The sequence below is a fragment of the Megascapheus bottae genome, chromosome 13 (assembly GCF_031878675.1).
Source record: "Megascapheus bottae isolate mThoBot1 chromosome 13, mThoBot2.hap1, whole genome shotgun sequence".
Taxonomy (NCBI): Eukaryota; Metazoa; Chordata; class Mammalia; order Rodentia; family Geomyidae; genus Megascapheus; species Megascapheus bottae.
Genome location: NC_143521.1, coordinates 13,114,503 through 13,126,966, shown reverse-complemented (window position 1 = coordinate 13,126,966; position 12,464 = coordinate 13,114,503). Strand labels below are relative to the sequence as shown.

At 34.7% G+C, this 12,464-nt stretch overlaps 1 protein-coding gene across 1 annotated transcript in view; it reads left to right on the top strand.

The window, feature by feature from the left end:
* Positions 1 to 12,464, top strand: part of Cfap299 (cilia and flagella associated protein 299) — a 488,707-nt gene that overhangs the window by 466,852 nt on the left and 9,391 nt on the right. The window contains exon 5 of the mRNA XM_090344002.1: positions 4,419 to 4,548. Within this exon, the coding sequence (XP_090200128.1) occupies positions 4,419 to 4,548 (130 nt within the window). The remainder of the gene's footprint in view (positions 1 to 4,418; positions 4,549 to 12,464) is intronic.

Sequence of the window (12,464 nt, the reverse complement as noted above, 5' to 3'; positions counted from 1 at the left end):
AATCTATTAACATAAAAGTAGGCAGGACAGGGGAAGGTAGATGTGGTCAGAGAGGGCGGTGGGGCCAATCCATGGGTTTGAGGTAGCCTTATTTTACATCACAAACCACAGCCAACCTCCCAACCAGGAGACAGGCAGGTTGAATCTCCAAAATCAGGAAGTGAGCATTGGGCCACGAGGTAGGCCTTTTACCCTTGATGTGATGTGCCCCACATCCCCCAAGTTGTAGAATTCATTTCCACCATATTGACTTGTACATATCACTATTACATTGGTTTACCCTTTGTGCTTTGTGTCAGCATTTTGTTGTTGCCCTTCCCTTCCCTAGTTCAAATAAATGTATCTACAATACACCAGCTACCAAAATCAGACATAGTGATAGGAGGGAATAAAACATGGGGGGAAATAACAGAAAAAGAAATAATTTCACACAGTACGTTAAAAGCACACAAAGAAAAACTTATTTTCTCTTATTTCTTTATATGGCCATATTTACATAGCTATTGAATAATTGTGGTCCTTAGTAGGAAAATCCTAGACATATTCTAATACTCTCCATTTTGAACTTCTATAATTTTCATGACTGGGTCCTTTCTACCCTCTTGGAAGAAAGTTACATATATGTACATGTTTACATGTATGTGTGCTCACATATTTTTGTGACAAATCTTTTTATTTTATTTTTTGCCTCTTTAATGTCTTCTCTTTCTCTTTGGAGCATAGAAATATAATTAATAATATCCCATCTTAGGAAAAATTAATTCTGTGCCTCAATGCTTATACACTTCAGAAGTGTTCTAATTTTCTCCTTTTCTTCACAAGTAAATTGTTTAAAAGAATTACTTTTATTCAGTGATGATTTCTCACCTTTCTTTTACTTCTCTGTTATCTGACTTTCCATCATATTACTGCATGTAATCTTGAACTTTTCTTTTTCTGTGTATTCTTTAGCCATATCCATCACCCCCTTAAACTTAAGTATTGGGGATACTTCCAGATCTGTTACTTATTCTGAGAAGATACCTGTCTTATTAGAGACTTAATTAAGTGAAAGCCTGCTTAAATTATTCTAACTTGGCTGCATGACAAACAAATAGAAACACACAAAATAGTTATATATCAGAATGACGGAAGAGAACAGACATACCCAGTTATTTTCTATGAATCTCAGCTTAAGAAATGTCAGCGTTTATTTCATAGAGACACATAGCTACAAGAACTGACTAGATTATAATAAATACTAATAAATACTAATTGGGTGTTTTTAAAATTAATCTTATAAATCAAAATATATGGGGGCCATATCTAATTTCTCTATATTCATTGAACTCAATCTTCAATCATTTAGTTTCTTGTACTTTTTTACTTTATACAAACTCCAAATTATAATACCAACTACATAAAATCATAGATACTTTTTGTTATTTCTAATTCCAGATTACCATAACTGATTTAAATTGTCTGGTAAAGAAGTGATTCTTTAACCATACATGTTATATAAATATAAAACATATGTTATATAAAATGTATTTTTGTAAAATCTGTCAGGATTTCCTTGAAACTTTTAATTTGACATCTGAGCAACAAGATAGGAATGTGTGATATAAACCATGCCACTCTAGGTATAGCTATGACTCAAGCATTTTTCTGGAATTATCCATATCTATAGATCTCATAAATAATTAGAGAAAGCATATATGTCAAGTTGAAAATACCATGTCTCCCATGCCAATTTAACAATCTCTTGCTACAGAGTCAGTAAGAAAGACAAACTATCTTCTTTCTGATAGAAGACACTGAGTTACAAAACCAAGCTTTGATCAGCTTGGGAAGTAGCAGAGTCAAATTAGTTTCTTCTACTTTATCTACTGTATTAAATTTACCATCAGGTATGCTATATGGAGGCCATCAAAAGAATAATGGGATCTGAGCAGCCAAGGAAGGAAAGTGTGTGAAATCCATATCTCCAATTAATCACAGAAAAAGCTGGAAGTGGAGCAGTGGCTCAAGTAGTAGAGGGCTAGCCTTGAGCAAAAGGAGCTCAGGGACAGCACACAGGCCCAAAAGTTCAAGCCTCAGGACTGGCAAAACAAAAAGAGTAATAGAGAATGGGAACAAAAGATTCTTTCCATAATCCTTCATCCTGATGGCATAAATGCAAAACCTATATAAGTGGGATTCTGGTGGCTCACACCTGTAATCATAGCTAATCAGGACATTGAGATCTGAAGATCAAAGTTAAAACCCAGCCTGGCAGAAAAGTCCATGAGACTCTTATATCCAATTAATCACAGAAAAAGTAGGAACTCTGTCCTAAATAGTAGAGTGCTAGCCTTGAGCAAAAGAGGCTTGGAGACAGTGCCCAGTCCCTGAGTTGAAGCCCCAGAACCAGCACAAAAAAACCAAAACCAAAAACAAACAAACACAAAAAAAAACCCAACTACTACATAGTCCTTTCTGAATATTGAAGAATTTGATGGCAAGCATAATGTTAGGTAACAAAATATAAGTGGTAATACTAAGGCCTCAAAGAAAGCACAATATAATTCAGAATGAGTTTCATCAGTGAAAACTTTTTTTTTATTTGGATGGAAGGGAATGGGAGGACTGAACAACTCACAAATAGGATTGAGGGAAACTGATTTAAATTAGTGGCTGCAAATATCCAAAAGGTAGATTGGTCTTGAAGCTATCTATTATTCTGTATATAATTTTAAAAACAACACTAGTACTAAGAATGTTTTAATAAAAAATGAAATATGTAGGGGCCGGGAGTCTGGCCTAATGGTAGAGTGCTTGCCTAGCATGCACAAAGACCCGGGTTCGATTCCTTGGTACCACATACTTAGAAAAAGCCGGAAGTGGTGCTGAGACTCAAGTGGTAGAGTTCTAGCATTGAGAAAAATCCAAGGACAGTGCTCAGGCCCTGAGCTTAAGCCCAGGACTGGCAAAAAAATGAAATATGTAAAAGTAAGTACATGTTTCCACTTCCACTGCATTATATTCAGTTTTGATAAGTAAGTATAAAAGAGGGTCAAAAAATAAATTTTCAGAGAAATTTGCTATTTAATATAAGAGAGAATTTTTGTTAGTTCAAAAGGCACTTTATTTTTAAACTATATTTTATTGTCTTTAAGTAGTTTTACAAGGAAATTACCATTCAACAAATCAGTTTATAAGTAAAATGCATCGTGGGCCAGGAGCATGGCCTAGTGGTAGAGTTCTTGCCTAGCATTCACAAAGCTCAGGGTTCAATTCCTTGGTACAACATAAACAGAAAAAGCCAGGAAATTGTGTTGTTGTGGCTCAAGTGATAGAGTGCTGACCTTGAGAAAGCCTAAGGATAGTGCCCAGGCCCTAGTTCAAGCCCCAGGATTGACCAAAAGGAAAAAAAAAAGAATATAATGATAAGTAAAATGCATCTTGATTGATGTCATCCCTTTCCTAATACACCCTTATCTCCCAAACATATTCCCTCCCATCAGTTTTCTTAGTTCCGTAGAAAATGGTCTGAATATTATGCCTTTGTTCTCCTTATCTTTCTCTCTTCATCCCTCTAGACCCCTTCCATTACTCCCCCTCCATAGCTTTCAAGGGCCAGTTTCCTGGTGTTTATTTTGTGGGACTGTGCATCAGTTTTTGAAGGAATTACACTATTTAAATTCCATTCCACAAATTCTATATTTCTGTTAAAACATCTGCGAGCACTTGCGTACAACCTCCTTTGTGTTTACATGCAACTTTATAAATTAATCTGAAAAGACAAAGTGTTAAAAGGGAATGTTGAATAAATTAAAAGAGTACCTGTACGCTCTCAAACACTCAGGCTTGAATTGAAACATTATCCACATGATTTATTAGTTGTAAGGCTTCATCATGCTTGTTGACTTTACCTAGCCATTTTGTCTTCAGTGTGAAATGATAACATCTTCATACGGTGTAACATTCTTCCTTACATAGCCACTGAAACATAGATTCTCCAACTCCTAGGTAATGAAACAGAATTTGAAAGAAATAATTTGAAATTGTTTTCAATGAAAAGGGGTGACTTCACCTGCCCTTTCCTCTAGCAAATAGTCTCTTTATATACTTTAAAGAGTTGACTGTAGAACACATAACCTTAAATTATATCAATTTATTCTTGACTCCAGGGGAATATACGGCTAGAATAAGTCCTAGGTCTTATTCTGTCCAAAGGGAAATTAATGCAAAAATCCTTGAGTATATATTTAATTATTGGAGAACAACTCAATCTAATGTGTCCTGAAAGAATTTAAATCTCAGCTACATTCTGCAGGGTTGTACATACTGTCCCTAACCACTTTTCTTGAGACTGAACTACCCAAAATACTTCCTGAAACACTTGATTAATTTAATATATTATTATCTTAACTTTTAATAAATGTTTATTTTTATAGCTTTTACAACTGGGATAGTCATGTCGTTGCTTGCAATTCAAGTTCCAATTATCAAGTTATTGCTGACAATCCTGAAGGCTTACTTTTCAAATATAAAAGAGACCGAAAAATTCTCAATGTGGATCCAAAGGTAATCCTACTTTATTATCTACTCTTCACATATTATTATATTCCAATCATTTATTCAAAAGTCCATTTATTATTTGATAGCCCTAAGTTATTTTGTTTAGAGATAAAAACCTGTTTTGAAATTTAGAACATGAACTCTCTTTAAAACATACTCGAAGGCTTAATAAAATTTAAGATATTAATAAGAAAGAGTTTAGAAGGAATTTAAGTAGACTTGGTAAGTAGGAATACTGCTATAAAACTGAACAGAGGGGCCGGGAGTTTGGCCTAGTGGTTAAAGTGCTTGCCTAGCATGCATGAAGACCCGGGTTCGATTCCTCGGTACCACATACATAGAAAAAAGCCAGAAGTGGTGCTGAGGCTCAAGTGGTAGAGCTCTAGCCTTGAGAAAGTCCAAGGACAGTGCTCAGGCCCTGAGCTCAAGCCCAGGACTGGCAAAAAAAAAAAAACTGAACAGAATTAGAGCTGGGAGCCAGTGGTAGACGGTTCTAGCTGTCTCTAGTCATATTTTACTCTTAGTGGACAGGGGAAGGCGGGAGAGTTCAGGGGAAATGGGCTCTAACATTTATATCCAGAATTTTAATCTCCATCTACATTTGATCAACACTGGCCAGTGGTATGTCTGTCAATGGATTTCTAAGGATTAATTTGAAAAACACATTTTGAGTATTTTAAAGTCATGTTCATAGCATATACAAAGTGCTCAATAACTATAGGCCCAAATAACACATAGATTACATTCGATAGCAAGAGGTAGATTTGCTAGGTGCTGGTGGTCCACACAGGCGATCTCGGGTATGCAAGAGGCTGAGATCTGACTGAACTTGATTTGAAACCAAGCTGGACAGAAAAGACCATATGACTCCATCTCTAATTGACCACCATGAGGCTAGGCTAAAGGCATGGGTCAAGTGACAAAAGCCTTAGACAACTAGCAAGCAAGCAAGCTCAGCAGGAGCGAGGACCCTGAGTTCATGCCTCAGTACTAGTAAAACATACATACACACGTACATACGTACATACATACATACACACAAACATACATACATACATACATACATACATACATAAAAATAAGAGTTGATTACTGTTCATAATCAGATTCAACTGAAAATATTATTTCTCTTGGAAATCCCAAGGGAAATCAAAGCTTTTCTCTAACACCTCATTCTAGACAGTGGAGGTTCAAGGCTAAAATAAGAGCCTCTATAATTAGACACCAAAATAGCCATAACAATCGCGTTCCACACTTAGAGGAGGACACTAAGAGCAAAGTGAGAGTTTACAGAGGTATGCCCTTTAAAGAGGTTTCCCATACATGCCCACACAAATGGTCATGTAGCCAGCTCTTGCCCTGTGAAAGGCTGGAAAATATAATCTTTCTTCAGGACACCATGAGCCCTGCTATAACAGGGGTTCTAGGATAAGAAGAGAGATTTTGATAAATAACCAGCAGCTTCTAGCGCTACTTCAAAACAACACTATTGGTTCTTGGTCTCAGGTTTCTAATTACTTAAATGAGGTTCTAGATTAGAAAATTGACAGAGCCATATTTATTTTGAACCTATGAGTAATAAAATTCTTAATATACCTTCTCTCTAATAGTGTCTTTATTTATATAAAGTGTCAAAATAACATCAGTTTATGCAAGTACAGAAAGCATAATAAGCAGTATTCAATTTTTTCCTTAAGCAAGCTAAGCTATAAAAATAGGAAAGCCTAAAAGTATACATTGAAGTAAATCTTTGAATCAGCATTGAATAACACCATACTTTGTGCTGTTTAACCCACTTTAGGGCTCTGCTTTACTTCTTGAATGTATGTCATGAGTTAGAATTGACCTGGACTTTGGGGAATCATTATTGAATATAAGTTATTACTTGAATATGGCTCAAATAACTTTAAGACTTTCAATTAGGATAATTAAATATAAGATTTTAAATACTTTATCAATGATATGTGAGATGTAATATATGTCTTCCTATTTTCTGGAAGGAAAAAATTGAATTTAAAAGAAGTTTTTCTAAATCTTGGAAAAATACAAATGATCCAATGAAAAGAATGCTTCAGTAAAACACATATGATATTTGAATAGTTTTTAAATCTTTATTCATGTTATTTTTCTTATATTTTAATTTTTACCCTTTTGAAGTTGAAGTAAACAACAGACCTCCTGGAAAGAAATTTCTGGCCTCGGTATCAGCAAAGAAACTTCATGGCCTTTACATGACTTATATTGGCTATATTGCCTTGACAAATTCATTTAACTGGGTTTTAATATTCAGAACTGGAACCTAAGACTTTGTTCCTCATTGTTTAATTTTTTTACTCTAATTAAAGTCCTTCCTTGTAATGCACCAAGTTCAATTTTCAGGAATTCTTCAACTGAACCCCAGAAGTACATTCTTTAATAAGCTTCCTTTGTGATTATGCAGGTTATACATGAATCATAACTTAAGAAATCCTTTCCCCCAAAATGACAATAGATACATCAAGAGATCAGACATTCTAGTCTGAAATATAAGTAGAAAAGCATTGATTTTGGTTTTTTTGGACCAGGTAGATGTAAAATTAGACTATATGGGGTAGTGTAGTGGCTCTAATGGAAAAGTAGTAAAATATCTGGTTAGTAAATGCTGGGCCCTGAGTTCAGTCCCCAGAACCACAAAGGAAAAAGATTAAAAAAAAGTCAGACAAGAAGGTAAGAAGGAAAGAAGACAGGAAAGAAGGAAGGAAGGAAGGAAGGAAGGAAGGAAGGAAGGAAGGAAGGAAGGAAGGAAGGAGTGAGCTAGGATGTATACCCCTTACATAATTTTTTTTGCCCTCTAAGATCCCTGGTGTTCTATATTTTGTGCATCCAACATATTTTAATGACATACAGAATAAATAATAAATGAGAAATTAATCAATGGGTATTTAAATAGTGGCAAATTTTACTCAACATTCTTTTTATTAATTTTCTTCAAATTCTTCTAACATGACCTTCTTAGAATTTCAACATTAAGGTTCTCTAAGGTTTTATGAGAAGATTGCCACCCTTCTTTTCCTTCAAGTACCCACTTTGAATAGTTTATGCTGCAATTAAAGGGTCAAGATAAATGAAAGGTAGAATCAGTGGTAAACAGGATGTGTTTCCTTTGTACAACACAGATGTAGGCTCATTAATTCCAAACTGTAGTTCCCAAGAAACACAGTTGTTTGTGAATGGTAACAGTGGAAAAAAGAAAACCATACAGGTCTTAGAACAAGTAATATGAGTTCATTGGTTAAGAAATTCCAAATGCAATAAGAGTTTGGTTGCATTGAAAACAGGACCACTGGCTTTAACTTCCCTGCAGCTGTACAACATCTGGAACAAATAAAGCAAGTTTCTATTTTTGAGTGAAGAATGCTTGTCTGAATGATTCACACCCACCAGAATGTTTCCAGTGTATTATCTTCAGAGGGCTTGAGTGGAAGCACTTTACACTCATTCTCCTGTATTAGCCAAACAATTGAAAAAATACACATTTTCTTTTAATGTTAGAAAATATTAACCATGTTTGAGTGTTACCATAGCATAAAAGCCCTAAAACTGAAATGAATCATCAACATATATAATATGAGTGGGAAAAAATTTTCTTAGTTACATCATCTCTTCTTTTAACATGGAAAATGTCCATAAGAGCCTATCACTTGAAAAAATATCTATTAACAAGTAAATGATTAGTAATCAAGAATAAATAAGGGAATGAATGATCCTAAAAGCAAATGATGATGATGATGATAATAATAATAATAATAATAATAATAATAATGCCACACTACTCCAAAATTGAGTAGATTATATCATTAATATTTGATATAGCAATGATAATGAGTACAGCCATCCCACTCTATATCTATCCAAATAAATCAGGGAAAAAACTTCAGGAATTTATCGTTGAGAAGAGGTTTGCTAGAGGTTATAAAGAAATCTCTTTTTGCTTTCAAGGCTTCTTGGGTGGTCCAGGAATTTGTAATTTAAGTTATCTCAATGAGACTATTAAATTAGAATGTATTTTTGACTTATGAACAGATTCCAACAGTTTAAGTGATCTGCTCAAGGTCACATAGTACATTATGAGTAGAATCCAGCAGTGAAACTTAAACTCAAACCTTGAGACAGCATGAGAGAGGCAAAACTGAGTCAATCTTGCTCTTTAACTACTTTTGCTTTCAAGTAGAAGCTACTGGAGTTGACAGGTAAGGGGACAGCCTTGAGACAAACGTTACCTGAAAACAGAGAAGGAAATCTTTCTTTTGAGCTATGACTTGAAAGATGATAAGGAATTGACTTTATAGAGAGGAAAAGATAGTAGTGGAAATTGAATCTAAGGCCACCTTCACAAGTAGAAGACAAAGGAAATTTGAAAAAAATCAATTTGGTTGTTGCATTGTCTTGAAGGAGTGAAGTGGGAATTAAGCTTGAAGCCCTGAAAACAACCTTTACTGCAAGACTGATGAGGATCTTAGACTGGGTGTGATGAGAAGATGGACAACAGCAAAGCCACTTGTGAATAGAAATAAGAGGGTAAAATAAAATATGCTTTAAAAGGATTGGAGGGTTTAAATCAACATATACTAGCAAAGGGGACACAAGAAAGTAAATATATTAAACCAAATGAAGAGCAAAGAAAATTAGAAGAAACAGAGCTCTTGTGATAGATAGCATATTTGGTTCATGTTTTTAAAATTCCAACTGCCTGATTGTGTCAGGAAGTAAACCTGGAGAATTTATATCTTTTTAGCAATGTTTTTCACAGATCTCACTTCAACCATCAGGGGAAAAAAGCATGTATTGGAGCATAGTTTGAATCTAGTTGCTTACCAAATGGCTAATAACAATACAGGCAAACAAAAAACAAAGAATGTTTAAAAGATCGATGAGGCTGTGTGGTTTCCCCTAGATGTAGGACAATGGTGGGAAAAAGACATTATTATAGAATAACATATGCATTAAGTATGCATTAATCTGGCAATAAATAGTTCTATTTTTTCTTTCTGTATCAATATGCTTAACTACACCTAGGAGCTCAGACACTTCTTTTTTGAAAAAAAAATTGTTCATAGTTATAACAATTAGTTTCTGTAGCGTGCATATTGGGAGGCCCACAAGCTCTTTATCAACATCTGGCACATCCCCAGCTTAACCATGAGTGATTGCTATCAAATCAGTAAGGTATTTCCTCTTCCTCTCTCCTTTTCATGTTAGGCCAATCAAGAGAACCCTGGACTTCTACTTCAGTAGTCAAATTGAAACCCAGTAGTCTATAGTGAAACCCAGAAATTTATGTTTTCAAAAGTCTCCCCAGGTGACATTAAAGATTAGCTAGATTTGATATCCACTATTTTACACACTAATATTTTATTAGCTATTACTTGACCTTACTATCTACACATAAAAGAACCAAGCTTCATTCCTTTAAAATGAGTTTTAATTCAAGGAGCTTAAATTGCACATTCCTGGCAGTGCACAAAGAGACCAGACAATATAGGACATACACCAAAGACTTCTGGTTAATCTCCACAAAATACACTGTACTACATGCTTCCACTGGTGCACTGCTGCCATTTTGGAAAATAAGTGATTACAGACAAGTGAGGGGCTGGAGGATACCTATTTTTGCTCTCACTGTGATCTCAAGAATTAGTTTCTGAAATCCTTTTGTTTATAGTCTCAAATTAAGAATCGGTGAACAAATCTTATAAAGTGTGAAAAGTAGGGTAAGAACTTTCTGATTGTTTTATCATTATATTGCCAGTATTAGTGCTGTACCTGTACATGGTAGAGACGCAATAACATCTGCAAAGCAAATAAACTGAATATTAAATATTTGCAAAGAAATGGAATAGAAGGTCCAAAAATAATCCTGGAAACTTTTGAGGTTAACTCCAAAATACTTTGGGATCTTAGGGACCAGAAACATATGTAAAGCTAAAAATACGTTTAGCTGAAAACTACCCAAATAATTGTAGCTAGTGCATTTTTTTCTTCTTGGTAGGTGCATTAAACCACAAACATTCTTAGCTGAGCCATGAAGTGCTGACTATGGGTGTACACAGCAAGGACACTGCATTGTATATATAATTGAATTTGAGTGACAAATGTTTAATTAGTTTTTACTGTAATTGATAGAAGGGTTACATTATATTCTCCAGATAGAAGGTGCATTACTTTACACACATCGATATTCCTCATGTTTTTGTCCCCATTTCCCTTCCACACACCCTCCCCTCATCTTGTTTTCCCCCTTCCCTATCCTATCTCAAATAAACAAATAAACATATATACAATATGCCAGGTAATAAGGTAAGATACTGTAATAATATGAGATAACCATCACAACACAAAAGATGAGAAATAACATAGTACATTAAGAACAACAATCACCCATTATATGTTTCCATATCCTGAAGGTCCTTTCATTTAGCCTCATCCTTTATGGCTTTATGTATCTAGGTTTTGCCCTATTGTAAAACCTCTGCTAGGAGAGTCCAAGTTTTATACTAATTATGACAAATGAGTGAAACCATTGAGCCTATGTTCCTTTGAGTCTGGCTTACTTCACTTAGTATGATTTTTTTCAAGTCTTTCCATTTCCTTACAAATAAGGCGATGTCGTTCTTTCTGATGACAGCATAAAATTCCATTGTATATAAATACCACATCTTATTTAATCATTTTTATAACAAAGGTATAGTTGTCTTTGTAATTTTCATGTATACAGATACCATAATGAAATAAGTCAGACAATAATTCCTTTTTTAATTTTTAAAATTTTATTTTAAAGGTACAGAGGGGTTAAAATTATATAACTTGGGTAATGAGTACATCTCCTTTTGAACAGTGTCACCCAAGGTCCCATTCTCCCAATTTTTCCTCTCACCATTTCCCTCCTCCCACAGTTTGATAGTTTATCTCCAATGTAGTGTCTAGTGTTGAATTGGTTCATTCTTTGTCCCACCATTTCTGTGTGTCCCCTTCCTTCCCCAAATAAGATAATCAAGATAAAGGGTACAGAAATCCAAAACATGAACAAAGGGAATAAACCAAAGATAAAGGAAAGAAAAAAACTGCAAGCAGTACAATAAAAAAATTCTTGTTTGTATTTCTTGGAGTTTGTTTCAGTAAGTATCATTTTATGTAATCATATTCACATTGCTATTGAGACCTTGTGGTCTTCTTCTAAGAAGATCCTCCTTTGTTGTCACTGTGTGAATGTTTACAGTGCTGTTTAATTCATTATGTTCAAGTGTAATTATTTGCTTTTACTATCTGTTGGATTTATTTGTAGATTTATAGGCACATTCCAGTGATTACAAATGACGAAAACCACAGGTCAAAGACTTAATGAGAGAGTTCACCAAAGAAGAAATAAGAATGGCCAATAGATACATGAAAAGATGTCCAAATCTCTGGCCATAAAAGAAACACAAATCAAAACACCGTTGAGATTCTACCTCGTCCAAGTTAGAATGGTCATTATCAAGAAAACTAACAATACAGAAGCTGGCAGGCATGTGGCCAAAAGGGAATTCTACTACACTATTGGTAGGACTGTAAACTTGTTCAACCACTCTGGAAAGCAACATAGCGTTTCCTCAAAAGACTGAATATAGAGCTTCTCTATGAAGCTTCCCTAAATACATTGCTTCACTATAGAGCATTCCCACTCCTGGGCATCTATCCAATTGACTGTAAACCAGGATGTACTAAAGCCAACAGCACATCCCTGTTCATTGCAACATTGTTTACCATAGCTAGAATATGGAACCAACTCAGACAACCTTCAGTGGACAAATGTGGTGTATATATATATATATATATATACATATATATATATGTACATATATATGAATTGTATACTTACGTCAGAAAGAATGGCATTGCCCCAT